We start from the raw sequence: 16,323 nt of genomic DNA on the forward strand, positions 1-16,323 counted from the left end.
CACCTCTGGCCTGTACCCCAGTTCTGTATGAATAAATAAATAAATCTTTAAAATAAAATGAAAACAAAGTATATCAAGTATCTCTTCTGATCAGAATTCTATAAAGCTAGAATTTAACTATAAAAAGAGCCCTGGAATTAACCATTACAGGTAATAACAAAACAAAGAACTTTTGAATCAGTCTTGGATTAATGAAGCGATCAAAGAGAATAAAGCAAAAATGAAGAGAAAAGCTACAAGATTCTAGGGGGATGAGCTAAAAGCATTATTAGAGGGAAATACACACCAAAACAGGTATTCCTTAATATACAAAAATCTCAGATAAGCAATCTAAGCCTTTTTCAGAGGAACTGGAATAAGAAGAACAAATGAAAAAAAAAATCAGTAGACGATAGAGAACATTAAAGACTTGATTTAAAAACTAATTGAAATATTAAATCAATACAGTAAAGTAGCTGGTTAATGATCAACTTACAAAAATCAGTTGAAATTCTATATGAAGCAATGAGGTAGAAGAGAAAGGAATCAAGAAAACAACACAAAGTAATTTAAAAAATCATTAAATACTTAGGAATAAATATATCAATAAAACTTTATGATATTATTAAAAGAAAGGGGAGACACACTAAGACAAGAAAGATACTCCCTGTTCATAGATTGGAAAATTGACATTGATAAAATGACTATCTTACTCAAGCAATATACAGATTCATGAAGTCCTTATGAAAGTTTCAATGACATTTCTCAAAGAAATAGAACAACACTTTGAAATTCATTTGTAACCACAATAAACCTTAAGAACCAAAACAATTCTGAGAGAAAGGAAGAAAAATAGAGGAATGACAATTCTTGTCTACAAACTGTAGTTCATAGTAATAATTATATTGGATAGTATTGGATAGTGATAGTATGGTAGTGAAACAAAATAAACAGACCAATAACTGGTCAAAAAATCCAGAAATAAACCCACACAAATAGAGTCAGTTAATCTTTGACAAAGGAGTCTTGCACATACAATGGGGGACAGAAAACCTTTTTAAAAATAGGGCTGGGAAATTTGGACAGCCATGTGTTAAACTGGAGATGAAAGTCCATATATAAAAAGTAATTGAAAATAGTTCAAAGACTTCTAATTCATACTTAAAAGAAATCATAATAGTTAACATGCTCCTGACAATCAACCATACAGATATATGAGGGGAATCAACTCCAACAGCAAGGGAAACAAAAGCAAAAATGAATGGAACTATATCAAACTAAAATTTTTTTTACCATGAATAAAAACACAAAAATGAAAAGGCACACATAGACTAGAAGATATTTGCATATAACATGTTCAACAAGGAGTTAATTTACAAAATTATGAACTCCTATGTCTCAGCAATAAAAACAAACAACCCAAAAAATAGATGCCTAAGATCTAAAAGTACTTCCTCTCAAAGAAGATATTCAGATGGTCACACACACATGAAAACATGTCCAACATCACTTAGAATGCAAATGGAGATCAACATGGGACGATGGTGATGACAAATGGGTGACATGGTGGTGGGAATTCCACAAACAAGATGAAAAAAATGTACAAAATGAAGAATGATTTAAATATATATATATATGAAAAATGGAGATTAAAACCACAATAAATTAGCACTTCATCCCTGTGAGAATAGCCTGTATTAAAAAGTGGGGAGATAATGTTGGCAAGGATGTGGCTAACAATGACTACTCTTCAGCTGTTGATGGGAATTTAATTTGGTGCAGCCTCTATGGGAAATTCCCTAAAAAAATAAAAATGTAAATGTTGCATGATCCAGCAATATTACTGCTAAGTATTTATCCAAAAATATGAAAACAGGAATGCAAAACTACTTACGCACTTCTATGTTCATAATAGCATTATTAGTATGAAAAAGAAAGATTGCCTTTTCAGAAAGACAATTTGGAAGCCTAAGGACACCTGGGCTTAGCCCTCTCAACATCAACAAAGAACCCAATTGTCTGGTTTCAGCTTCCTGTGGTAAACAGAAGAAAATGGCGAGTGAGCCTCCAGAGTTCCTTCAGCCAAAACTAACCAGGATTTCAGTATCAGCTGGCTGGTAGGAAGAAGAAAATCTAATATATGCTATTCTTGTGTGAACCGAGGAAAGGATTTCAGATATGGCTCCAAGAACATTTAATAAGCAAACATTTAAAGACAAATAAGTACAAATTCAGACATCCCCATTGTAGGCAAGTCTAAGTAAATGAAAAGACATGCTAATGAAAAATATCTATGAGGTGTTTTTTTTCATTTACCAAAGAGTCCTCATTGTGGTTTAGAAGCAGTCCCTCACTACTAGACCAGCACCATTCAAAGGAAATATAATGAGAGTTTTATATGTAATTTAAGATTTTCTAGTAATTACCATAATAGAGGTAAAAATATAAAACAAGTAAGAATAATTTAATAATATATTTTCTTTAATTCATGTCTAAAACTTCAACATACAATAAAAAATGCTAATGAAAAGCATGATATTGTTTTTTGAATCTGCTATGTATTTTGTACTTAGAGTACATCTCAGTTTAGTTAGTATCATTCCATGGCTACTGGCTATTATGCTGGATGGCATGGTTTAGAACATTGGAAACGTTATTTTTGGGAAAAAAAAAACTTACAGGGGTATGGGGTGTATTGACTTCATGATTATGTCTTCTCTCAGCAGGGATGGGAATGTAAGCTAGGAGAGCAACACTGACTCTCAATTGAATCTATGATGATATGTTCTGGCTTTGTGTGAAAATCTGATATATCTCATTTAAAACTAAGTAAGACAAATATCGCAAACTGACTTTTCATAACTTTTCAGAATGAATGAACCATGTAAATCTATGTACACGTTAAGTCACTTACTTAAGTAATTCCATTTGTTTGTCAGTTTTCACAAATTGACAAATTCACTACTCAGAGATATTATCAGTCTTAAGATCAATATGGGATAACTAATTTATCATGGGTTTCCCGATAGTGTCTTATGTTAAAAGGAAAGTTATTAAGATCAAGTAGAATAGCTTGAAAAGCAGACACACTAAGTTGATGTTACTTAAAGAAAATGGAAAGATCTGGAAGAAGACACAAATTGGTAATAAGGGTAAGCTCTCAGGAAAGGAGTTGACAGATTTTCGAGCAAGGAATGTGTGATGAAATGTGACATCCTTCAAAGGGTTTGTATTCTGGACTTATTTTCCCCCAGTTTAAGTGAACACCTGGTAAAGGACATAACACAATAGTGTTATGTCAAGGGCTTGGGTTACGGGCAAATGAACTGGGATCTGAGTTCTTTTTGATCTTGGGGAGATCACTTTTCTAACACTTCTATTACTCTTGTAAAATAAGCCCAATAGTAGCAACCTGCAGAGTTACTATTATTGTCATAGTGTTCACACTATATAAGGGGGCCGAAACAATAGTAACTAGGTAGTCAGTCTCTAGGAAGCCAGGTAACACCCAGGCAGTGGAGGGAGAAACAAGTAGGCCATTAGCTTAAAGCCCAACATTTCACTGACAAGATACCCAGGCATCTTGTTTGCCTATTTATAAGTTTTGGTTAATTTCTCATGACATTAATAAATATTTGATAAATACCATTTTTATATCATAATAATTTTATTATCATAGTCTCACATACTTTCACTTTCTGCAAATACAGAATAAACAATAAAAGTACAACAGCTAGTGGTTATAAGGGATAATAGAATTCATCACCTGGAAGGACACACTGGTATACTGATTATTTTTAAATAAAATTATTTCAGAAACAGCCCTTGCGACGCTCTCTGTTGTTCCCTTGAAAGCAGGAAATGTGAAAGTACCTTCCCTGTCCCAGGAGGGTAGAAGTATCCTTACCACCAGAGACAGGGAATGTAGGGCAGAGAAGCCTATATTAATGTCTTTTTGCTTCCGCACTAATTTACTACACCAACCCAAACTTCTTTATCTTGTCAAACCTTCACAAATTGTTTTTTTGTCTAAAATATATAAAACGTGTCTATTCAAGGGCCTAGAAGGGGAGAAGGAAAAGATGGAAAGTTTTCCTCCCTATGGTTGCTCAGATCTATTTTACAGCAGAGAATTTTGAAGCATAGAAAACATTTAGAGAAGAAGTAGGTTCCCCTACTTTTTTTTTTTTTTTCAAGGCAATTCAGTATTTCAAAAGAACGCTTTACTAAATCTCATTAACTGGCTGTCATTCCAAGGCAGGCAAAATATGTGTTGGTTCTTAGCCTCAGAAGTGCTTACCCATGAGTGTCACTAGGGGGCAAAGGCGAGCCAGCATGGAAGGTTCTGACTGCTTTAAGGTCTGACCAAGATCTTCCTTGCACAGGGCCCTGCCTATGGGTGGGGTGGGTCTTTATCTAACTGATATGTTTTAAGGATACCGTCATGCTGGCCTGCACCCTAATATCTCCTTTATCAATTTAACTTCAGACCCATTATTAAAGACACTCCTTAAATCAAGACCAAGGTCTTTAAAATTTTCTTATTATGCACACATTTAACATGAGTGAGTTGATAAAATTATTTAGCTGTCCCATTAGAGCCTGAGAGATCAATATTTTTATGAGTGCAATTTGATATTTATTTATATTGTTCAGTTGGGGACAATGTCATAAAATTCATGATATAAGCAAAAAATTCTGTAAAATTTTTGATGGTGTCACTGCTTGAAAGTTCTTTTTTTTTTTTACACAGGATAATCACTGATTACATTCTTACAAAATTGTTTGTTATCCCTCCACTGAGAGATCACTTTTTTAAAAAACTATCAAAGGGTATGAGACCCTCTCTGGCTTGGTTAGACCCTTTCCTGGTTCTCCTGGAGCCTTTCCCTTGTGGGAGGAAAATGTTGAGGCTTGGGGGTGAGAAAACAGGTGAGGGCTCAGGAAGCCCACTTTGGAAGTCACAGTAAGCTCACAGCTTTGCACTAGCTCACTTCTCACAGCTCTCTTCAGTCTGATTTACGTGAGAACATGCAGATTCCTAGGACTGGCTTCAGTCTTTCTCTGTCCCAGAGTTTGCTCTATGTTCCAGCTTCACCAGATAACCATAAAATTTTTTTTAGTCCATTTTCTTTCTTTATCTCTACAGACACCATATCCTGCCTCTGGTATCAGTTCTTACATCCTGTTTGTTTGTTTGTCTTAATTCAAGGAAAGGGAAGAGAATGATACAGTTGACTTCTGGGGAATATTCCAGAAAGACAAAGCAAAGAGGGGTGTTTAAGTCAGGAAATATACAGTAGAGATGACATCTGTGGAATAGGCAACTGCTTTTAGCCCAGCAACCCTTGGCCTAGTCTGTTTCTGCCTTACAGCTCTTTCTATCCACCAGCATTTCTTATTCGCATTCCGCAGAAGCCCAGTGTTCCTTAAATACCTGGAAGGGAATTCGTGACATGTAAGTCGTCAAATCTTCAGCTGCAGCTTTTTTTTTTTTTCTAACAAAATATTTGTAAAGTTTTTTTTTTTTTTAAGATCTTTATATTTTTAAATATTTTTATTTTTCACAAAAGAACTGGGGTGTAGGCTAGAGGTGAGAGGATTCACCAGACAGAGTGGAGAGCAGAATAGGCAGTTCTGATGAAATACACTGCTGAGGGGAGCAGTGAGAAAGACAGGAGAGGCCTGCTGCACCATGCGAGTCAGCTCTCTGGCGGGGGATTGAACTCACGCGGCCTTGAGAATTAACATTGAGGCCAACAGGGAGACCCCTTTAAAGTTCTGCTTTAAAATGTGATTATCCCTTAGTGCTCCCTTAGTACTTAGATCCTCAGTACACTCAAGAAACATAGCTCTAAAGTAAGGGCCTGAAACCTAAAGGAAGTGCTTGGCCTCAGAAGTGCAGGCTTTACTGAGCCAAGATGCAGGTCAAAGAGTGCGAGGTTAATTTTTAATTTTTGAAAGAGAAGATACTTAGATACATTTTGTGAAACCATCCAGTGTTTAAAAGTTGACAACTAAAAAAAGAAAAGAAAACAAAACAAAACAATGCCAAGGAATCTTCCTGTTGACTTGTTGACTACCTGAGTGTGGCTGGGGTGTCTTGATGTATAGGCTGGCTTGGCTGGTCCCTTGATGGACACTGCCTTCTGGATGGTGAGTTACTTGAGGGAAATCTTCTCATCCTTCTCCACCCAGGGCAGGTCATCACACCAAGGGTAGACCCTACTTGGGTGGGGGGAGGGGGAAAGCCTGGATAGTCCCTTCCATTTGTTTGTATGACAACAATCCTTGCAGAAACACCATTCTGCCTTCTTAGCGTTAATGTAAAAAATATGTTTTGCACAATACCTTTTAGAATATTCTCTTGAAATGCCTTTCTGCTTTCCTTTTTCTCTTCATTTAGATTTAATTAAAAACTAATCTTTGCCAATACTTTGAATACTGCTATTCAAATGCAGTATTCACTGCATTAACTATAAATCTCAAAAAAAAAAAAAATCAAACAAATAAAACCCTTGTTTTATACTGGCTAATCTCAGCCTTCTAATTGACACCAAGGAAAAAATTGTTAGATTGCTAAGGAATGATTCTTTTGGCCAGTTTTCCTAATTCTCAACTCCAACTTATACTTCCGAAGCCCATGAGAAAAATGAGATTTTTTTTTTTAAAGATTTATTTATTTGTTCATACAGAACTGGGGTACAGGCCAGAGGCTCAGGGGTGGCGAGAGGCTTCACCAGAGACAGAGTGGGGAGCAGAACAGGCAGATCTACGAAGTACACTGCTGAGGGGAGCAGCGAGCGGGTCAGGAGAGGTCTGCCACGCCATGTGGTCACCTCCGGGGCAGGCGGGAATCGAACTCATGCAGAAGTGGCTTTAGCTTCTCAGTGCTGTGCTTTAACCCGCTGCGCCACCAGGGAGGGCCGAGATTTTTTTTTTAAGGTTAAAATGACTTATATATTTCCTCCTTTCCTTTAAATTAATCATATTAAGCTGTCATTTATATGTTACACAATTATACCAAATAAATTGTGGTTGATTTTTACATGTCTTTAAAATGACTTAAATGACATAAAATAATAATAATAATAATAATAATAATAATAATAATAATATGATGATGATGATGAGTGTTCACTTGGGACTCATGAAGCTATTAAGATGTGAAAATATTTTCTTCAAATGATCCTTGATCTCAATGGAAAACTGCAATTGTAGAATGTGCATGAGATGTAGCCCTTCATTTGTGCATGATAACTGTTTTTATTGAATCTATGAGTAAGCAATGAGAAAGAAATGTCAGAAAGCATTTTCTTCAGAAGGAATACTTACATATTTTCACTGAAGATAAGTTAAACATGAAAAGTTCAATATTAGGATTTCTGAGACTCTGAGATGGGTAACTGAACTTCAGAAGACAGAAATAGGTTTTGGCCTTCCTTATCATCAAGTAATTCCAGCTCTACCTTTTTTACCGTTGTCATATCAGTAAATTTGAATATTTGCTATATTTTAACTCCTTATTTTATTAATTTATGTCACCATTTAATTATAAATAATAAGTTAGAATCATTATCAAACATAAACACAGTACCAATGAATTTTTAGTTAATGTTACAAGTCTGAGGCTTGTTCTTCTTTTGATAGTTAAGAGTTAGAAACAGCAAGACTTATTTCCATCAAAATAAGATTTTTTTTAGGATCAAAGGAATTGAAGGAGAACTGACAAGGGAATGTCTTTCTACATATTGAAAGTTAGCATATCTGTGTACCATGCTTGGGAAATTCTGATCTAGCCAAACTTCTTCATTTTACAGATGAGCCAAGGGAGCAGCATGGTGTCCTGCCCGGTTCCAGACATGTCCCAACATTTCTTCTACTCTGCCCCAGAGCAGTGATGCCTAATCTCTTTTGCTTGCATACGTGAAGGATGACTGCATGAGACCCAAAAGGAGAAAGAAGTCCTGAAGCAAAATCTAGTAGAAGTAGAGATGTTCTGAGCTTCCAAGAGAATGAGGCTCTGTGGTATGGATAGGAGATTTGGGGGTTATTGGGGAAAGTTGTCCTTTCTCAACTTCTTTTTGCAGATGAGGTAAAGAAGGCAAATGACGTGCCCAAGTTCTCAGGGCCTCTGGATGGCAGAGAGAATTGTAACCCCTATCTCTATCTTCTAAGCCCACATTCTTTAAAATGCAGTTTTTCAGTTCTGCCTGCCTATAAAATTTCAGAAAGTACCCACACTCTGTAGGTATGGGGGCTATGGCACTTGAAAATGCGCCATGATCATTTCTTTGGACTAACAAGAATTTTGTCTTTATCCTTGTATCCAGGCCCTCAGGGTCCTGCCTGCTGATGATTTCATCCTCACCAGATGGAAGCACAAGGAGACAGTGTACATGAGAGTGGGGAGCTGCTCCCCCCACCAATCCCCTAACTCACCGCAAATCGTTTCCCACAGCCTTCGTTGCCACAGCAACCACCGCAGTCATTGGTCTTGAGGCCCAAGAACACCAGGGCAGGAAAGATCATCTATCGGCAAGAAAAGCACCTCAGTGGAGCTGGCAATTAAGAGGAGGCCCGAGCCTGCCTGGGGTTTGAGGACTGACATCACGATGTGGCACTTGGTGCCAAGAGCAAAACAGGACTTGCCAAGTGTGCCTGGTAGGGTAGATGAGTGTTGCTGAAGACTTAGGTGTCGCCTGTCCGACCTGCAGCTTCAGTGAGGCAAGATTTTACTACCTGAACCCTGAGTTTTCACCTACAGATAGGGTAGTAGAACAAGGATAAGAAATTGGTCACAAGTAGAATTCCCCTCTCAAAATGGGAGGTTCTGAGCTTCCATTAGAAACACTCATTGCAGGGGTAGAGGAGGGGAATCCGGCTTCTCTTGGGCACTTTTGAATCCATTTGCAAGGAAGTATATCCACCCACCCTGTACCCCTCACTCCCAACACTATCTAGTTAGAATGAAGCAATTAGGTGAACCTCAGTTTGGGTCATGGAAATCAACCAATACATAAGAACTGCCAGCCTGGGTAGTAAATTCAAAGGCTGTGTCTTTGTCCACAGAGAGGGGAAAATTAGAATACTGTTGCAAAGGTTTTTTGATAAAAAGGCTTTTTTGAGCAGCTAAAGGTCTTACTGTTCAACTAACAACCAATTTAAGAGGGGAGGAGTATAAATATCGTTCAGGGTGATTTTAAAGCTTTCCTACTTACCAAGATCCCGCTTCCTAATATTCCTCCAAAATACCACACCTCCTCGGAAAGGTTGTCATTGTTGTCAATCACTTTCCCTCCGGGGAAAAATAACAGGACGTTAGCCAGGAAGCCCAGCACTGCCAGGGGAATGAGGGTGATCCCCAGGCATTTGGCGCAACTCCCGGTGCACATGCTGGGGAGCAAAGTAGGTCTGCAGCAAAGACCCCTCACTGCCTCCTCACAAGGTCTCCTCGGAGTCACTGGCAGAGCCTCACAGCTGCTGTCACAGGTCCGTGTTGGGGAGCAAAAGCCAATTAGCCGGGAGCTGTGTCTTTGGTGTAGCTTCAGCCTCTCAAATGTAGCACAGCCTTTATAGATGCACCTTTATACATCCTCTTTGACCTCATGTCCTTTTTTTGTACCCCGACATTTTTTGCCATGGTGACCAATAACCTCTGTTAATAATTCACCAGCACACGCAAGACACAGTGCTGCAGTCAAACAGTCTAAAACAAACAGAATGTGGATCTACTGCACCTTTAATTTGACAATGCCTCTGTCCAAATAAAAAAAAAAAATATCTTTCTCCAGGCTCTTCACAAATCACTGTATAATTGAGTTACATACTATTTAAAATCATGTCTTCCAAGTACTTACTGGAGTACAGTGCATGTCTTTGTCTTTTCCGTTGAAAGCCTGGAATGAGGGCTATCAACTAGAGATTCTGTTTTCCTCAATATGAAAATAACAATCTGATGGTCTAGTTCAGTACTGCTGAGGTCAGGCCTATAGGAATGTGTTAAATGAGAACATCGGGACAGCTATCCATTTTAACACACAAGTCTCTGTGTCCTTACTGCTGTATTTCTGTGCCTGAAAGTTTATTAAATTCTATCTCTTTCCTTACCTGGTATGACAGAATTAGCAAAAGACAGTTTTTTCCAATCAACTTGTCCAACTATATTTTCCACCTAGGAATAAAAGCCTCTATTTTCATAAAGGGGGTTGGGTAAAGAAAGCTGACTTTGGAAGCAGAGCAGACAAAATTGGAAGTGCAGGTAGAGTGTGCAGGAAGCAGTAAGATGGGCCTTTTTGGGAAAGATTTCCAACTTCTGGGGACATGGTTCAGTTACTGACTGTTTTTGTATGCTTAAGAAGGTCTCCACCATGCCTAGACCAAGACTACACGGTGCAGTGAGCCAGTGTGGAACTGGTGCTAACAGGTGAAGGACTGTGGGGTAGGCCTGGGAACATGGTGGTTCTTAGTTAAAGGCCTAGACAATAGAATTAAGGACAATAGTTAGAATTTTATTCGGAGTCTAATTTTAGCTGGATAGAAAGCAAGTAACATCATCACAGTGAGCTGTATGCGACAATGAATGAGGTCAACTGCCCCCAGGTGAGCTGGGTTCTGCCAAGCCCAGGGACCCGGAGCAGGGAAGCAGTGGCAGGATTCCAGAGAAGCCAGGCAGAATAGGGGCTGACATTCCTTCTGGAGTCTGTGAAATGTGTACTGGTTGTGCTATAGAGATGCTCCTGGAGATCTCAGGGTCGGGGTAAGAAGAAAAGCAGAAAGCATTTACTGAGTGTGTGTAATTTACTAACACAAAAGTGCACTTTAAGTCCACTCCTCCCTCTATGAAGTTCTGAAGGTACAATCCATCATTGAATAAGTTAGTCATCTTCCGGGTTTGAAGTCCTAGGTGGTCAAGGCATTCCAGAGAAAGAACCTGACTCCTCTACAGGTAAAGAAACTTCAGCTGAGACAGATTAAATAAATATTTTGCAAGTTCACTCCAGTATAATAAGGGGGGCAATCAAGATTTTGAACCAAGGCTCTGTGTCACTAAAACCCAGATTATGGTCTCACTAACAGGTTATTTCTTTTAGAAATTAAAAAATAAAAAAATCATCTTTTCAATATAAACAACAGAATGGTGCGATGTGTGAAGTGTATGGATTCAGGGGGATACATTTCTCTTTGGACAGCAGCAAACAATTTTGATATTTTTCGCTATCACAAAACAATATGGGGTTTGTTTTTGTTTTTTGGTGGAAAAACCAGCTATGCAGAGGCAGAAGGAAGAAAAGGAAAGCAGCTGTGTTCCCACCAGCAACAGATAAGGACTGTAATTGCTGACAGTTGTCAACAAACCAAGCAGGCGCAAATGAACTTTAATTATAGACTTGAGAGTTATCTTGCCAGGGAAGACAAGACCAGGGTCCCAGGGCTGGACAGGTCAGTCAGTAACTGTGGTTTCCACCTTGGAATCAGGCAGCTTCCCTGTGGGGACAGTTTCGTCCTTTCTCTAGAAGTTGGCTTGTAGAAGTTTGCACCATGGCATTGGAGTAACACTGGTCAACAGAGCATTGATACACTAGATTTTGCTGTCTGGCAACAGGATTTGACTATACGATCTAAGTGGATAGTGAAAGTTAAGTATATGGTGGACAACACTTTAGTCTCTTCCAGTATATTCAAGAAGGGTGTGGTGTGTGAGTAACTGTGTGGGAGAGGCTGCCATCATGTACTTCGTGGGTGCGGAAAGGGGGCCACTGATGCGCAGCCTCCTTCTGGAATGCCTCCACTGAGTCTTCACACCCCTGGTGCATGACTCACCTGTTCATTGTTCAGCTATCGATTGTCCCTTTGGACCTTCCAGCAGAAGTGAAATAACAAATTTAAAGAAGGGAGGGGTGGAGAGGGGTGGGGAAATTCACCCTCAGGATGGGGTGGGGTCACCAGTAGAATGCTCCAGGTACCAGAGAACAGTATTGTGAGATTCCGGGGCTCCTTGTTTTGCTCACTCCTGATGGTTTGGTGCTCGCTCCCTGTTCCTGTGCTGTCTAGTAGCGAAGCCCTTAGCCCAGAAAGGCAAGTGCCCTCATTTTCATAGATACATAGAGTGCCCTCAGCCTCTAGAGGGGGTTGCTGAGAGTGAGTCCCGCTTTGGACCTAGCAGATGTCATCTCCAGAAGGTACAAAAAGACAGCAGGAGTCCTATCTGGAATAAAGGGAGACGAATGTAGTGTAGCTGGCTTTTCCATCTCAAATCAAACCTCCTGTGATGCACTCTCTGCCAGCAGAAAGATGCCATGATATATCTTCTTGTAGATCCTTTATTCTGCCCCTCACTCCTCCGCCAAGGGGAAGTGCATTGCTTAAATAGCATTTACTTGGCCAATTAGAGCACTGCTCATGTGTACAACAACCATAATTGAGCAGAACACACAAAGAGCATACACTGATCACTCAAGAGCATATCCAATGAGATTTAACTTCCTTATACAGGCGGATGTTGACGTATTTTGTTTTTCACCAGCTCAACCGCACTGGCTAAAAGCCAGGCGCCATCTTAGTCGTTGAGTAATGGGGCAAGGGGTCCCGGACACCCCGACACCTCCTTCTGAAAGGTTTTGCCATCAGGAGTAAACTGCCAGAGGTGCATGGTTTTCTCCTTGTGATACAGGCATTTCATGTCTGAGTTAGCAAATGCAGGGCCTCCAGTCACCCGGGCATATGCAACACTAACTACTGTTTTACTTTCCCCACTCTGCTACACTTCTCCATGCTGCAGTGGATGGAGAACCATCAATTTGGTACAATACAATCACTCAGTTTGTTTGAAGCACCACAATGACTCCACCAATGTGCCAAGTGGTCTCCTAATGAACAAAATAGATCTGACTTTACTTTCTATTCTCTATGATATTACTATCGCTTCTCACTTGTGACAAGAGTGATTGAACATAGAGGTTTACTAAGAAGTTATTCCTTAGAAGATCCAACAGCAATAATTTCTTCTGATTATGTTCAAGAATATCACTACAATTTATTCATCCAACACATCAGGGAGAAAATGAAGGTCCTTGAGAAATTCATATTTTGGTGTCTTAAAACTCAGATCCTCACTTTTACTTGCCTAGGTTATGGAAGTTTCTCAAAAAATGATTTCCAAAAGAAGGAAAAAAATAGAAAACAGCAATAGGATTGCACGTAACAAGAACAAGAGCTATTTTTCAAAATGTCATAATTTGTATAGAGACTGGAAATAATTCAAAATGTTTTGTTTATTGTAGTTCTTTAATCAAAACAGAAAGGTTATAGTTATTTAACGAGTTAATGATTTTTTGAAATGAAGATTAATGATGATTATAAAATGCAAATCTGAATGTATATACTCTTGCTTAAAACATGAGTTGCCAAGGGCCTTTGTTTTCTCCCTGATGTGTTGGATGAATAAATGATAGCGATATTCTTGAATATAATCAGAAGAAACTATTGCTGCTTGTTCTGCTAAGGAAGAAAGGAAGTTCCCTTTGTCCTCGTATCTTAAACTCAGCCTTCTTTGACTTGCCTTCCTGCCACATCAAGCCAACTGTTTTCCTCCTTCCTGCTCGGCTTCCTTTACATGCTTCACCCAGGGCCTCAGTGGTCACTTCCCCCAAGAGGCCTTGTTTTACCAGAAAAGTGTTTCACCATCATGTTGGTGACAATCTGGATACTACAAAGGTAAATAAATTTCTAAATGACATAACCTTTTAGAAAATTTAGAGTCCAGTGTTTTCCCAATGTTCTGTTGACTGAATTCCTCCACTGTAGCATATTTTTCAAGATATGGATTGTTAAAAATGTTATTTGGGAAATTTGTAGCTTGCTAATGTCTCAAATGCTTGTGTTAGCAGATAATTGAGGAAAAAGACATGCGACGAGAGCGCATGTTGTAAATGGCATGCAGTATCACTTGGGAAGATTGTGAGGAGCTGTGTGCATCAGAAGGGAGGTGAGCTCGGAGCGGGCCTTGGAGTCCATTCAGCCTTCTCTGACCTGAAGAACTGGAAATATTTGGACTGAGGGAAAGCAGTGGAACAGTGAACTCTACTGCTTCAGGACTGGCTCCTTCATGCCTAGGTCATTTCAACATGAGTGTTCACTAAGGGCTTCTTCTTGGGAATGGCTGGACGATAAAAAGATCACAACCTGGAGAACTAGAGCATATGGGCCCACTCAGACTCCTCTGACTCAGAATCTAGCCAGTTGTTGTTCAAGCATAATAGGCGCAAACTTTATAAGCTTTTGCTTATAGCAGTCGTGGACATAAGATGTCTATGTTACCTACTCATATAATCTTCAGAGTGACCTAATATGGCAGATATTGCAAATGTTGTCTCTATTTTATGGATGAGGAAATAAAAACAAGTACGTGTTCAGGTTATCTATGCATGCATCATAAATGACCTCACAATTTTGTCTTTCAAACAGCCAACATTTTATCATATCTCATAATTCTGTGGGTCAGAAATTTAGATAAAGATCAACCAGATGGTTCTTCTGCCCCTGGGGCACTGATTAGGGCTGCTCAACCTTGTTCAGCTACCTGTGGTCACAGCCACTGGTTTGCAAAGTGCACATTGGCTTCCCTCCTGCTAGGGGCATTTTTGGAGTGACTGTGGACTGGGCTCACAGGGCCCCTCTCTGCCTCCTCTTGTCAAAAAGACTCTCCATGTGGTCTTTGCAACAGTGTAGTGGTTTTTTTTTGTTTTGTTTTGTTTTGTTTTTTAAAGATTTATTTATTTATTCATACAGAACTGGGGTACAGGCCAGAGGCTCAGGGGCGGTGAGAGGCTTCACCAGAGACAGAGTGGGGAGCAGAACAGGCAGATCGATGAAGTACACTGCTGAGGGAAGCAGCGGGCGGGTCAGGAGAGGTCTGGCTCGCCATGTGGTCTCCTCCGGGGCAGGCGGCAGGGGGGAATCGAACTCATGCGGAAGTGGCTTCAGATTCTCAGTGCTGTGCTTTAACCTGCTGCGCCACCAGGGAGGGCCAACAGTGTAGTGGTTTTTAAGTGGTGACTCTAGTTCCTAAGAACTAGAAGCAGAAGTTGTCAGGTTCTAAAGCTACACACCAAAACTGAGACAGGGTTACTTTTACCACGTTTTGTTTGTTTGTTTGTTTGTATTTGTTTTTTTAGTCAGAATTGTCACACGTTAGGTGGTGGCACAGGGGGTTGAGTCGCAGCACTATGTATCTATCACCAGCCGCTGTGGCAGGAGTTCGATCCTTGGCCAAGGAGCTGACCCACCCAATGCAGAAGACCTCTCCTGTCTCACCTGCACACTGCTTCCTTCAGCAGTGTATTTCAGTCCATTCACTGTTCTATTCCCTAGTCTGTCTCACACACTGTATGCATCCTCTCACACACCACAAGTCTGGCCTGTGCCCTATTCTTGTATGTATAAAAAAATCTTAAAAAAAGAATTGTCACATATTTATCTCAGAGTCAAAGAGAGTGGTATAGGCCTCAGTTGTCCATCCATGAGAAGTATATTAGAAAATTTGTGACCAGAGTTAACTCACTTCAGTGTTGAGGTAGGGGTGGCATTTGAACCCAGGCAGTCTGGCTTGAGACTGATTTCTTAACTACCACAGTATAATGTCCCAATAACCCCAAACTGGAATCTACTCTCTGATCCATGCAGGGAGGTCTGCCTGCATGCATTTAACTTCAAATCAAAGGTCTCTCTCAGCCACAGGCTGCATAATTTGGATAACTCCCTCTATTTTGCATTAATAAAAACAAACTGAGTTGAAATTTGGCCACGGATCCTGCAGGTACCATCAAGAACCTTAAACTCAGTGTTTCCTGTTGTTTTCAAAGTCAGAATGAGCACACGGGAGCATGTGTTTCCTCATGACTCGAAGAGGTGCTGGATGGTCCCCTACAACACAGATCTCAGTAAAAAAAGTACAATTTAACTTCTCAGGAGGCATGAGCCCTCACTGACACTCTGTTCCAAGGACCTGCCCAAATATTGACTAGTTTTAGTTTTCTTTTTCATGTCTCTATAGTAACAGGGGAAAAATTAACTTTTAACAGAAACTCACCTCCCACTCATTCCCTCCCCCTTAAAGCAAAACATCATTAGCTAAGTTTCTTCTCCATCCTGTTTTTTTTTTTTTAAGGATTTATTTATTTATGCATACAGAACTTGGGTACAGGCCACAGGTGCAGGGACGGTGTGAGGATTCATCAGAGACAAAGTAGCAGAACAGGCAGATCGATGAAAATACACTGCTGAGGGGGGAGCAGCAGGTGGGTCAGAAGAGGTCTGCCCGCCATGTGGATCAACTCCCGGGTG

At 39.9% G+C, this 16,323-nt stretch overlaps 1 protein-coding gene across 1 annotated transcript in view; it reads right to left on the reverse strand.

Moving 5' to 3' along the window:
* TM4SF4 (transmembrane 4 L six family member 4) overlaps positions 1–9,374 on the reverse strand; it is a 26,869-nt gene extending 17,495 nt beyond the window's left edge. Inside the window, exons 1-2 of the mRNA XM_004682117.1 lie at positions 9,201–9,374; positions 8,422–8,511 (exon numbers count right to left, since the gene is read on the reverse strand). Of these exons, the coding sequence (XP_004682174.1) occupies positions 8,422–8,511; positions 9,201–9,374 (264 nt within the window). The remainder of the gene's footprint in view (positions 1–8,421; positions 8,512–9,200) is intronic.
* Positions 9,375–16,323: the final 6,949 nt, after the last annotated feature.

Source organism: Condylura cristata, unplaced genomic scaffold, assembly GCF_000260355.1.
Source record: "Condylura cristata isolate star-nosed mole 26May11 unplaced genomic scaffold, ConCri1.0 scaffold00014, whole genome shotgun sequence".
In the NCBI taxonomy this organism is placed as follows: domain Eukaryota; kingdom Metazoa; phylum Chordata; class Mammalia; order Eulipotyphla; family Talpidae; genus Condylura; species Condylura cristata.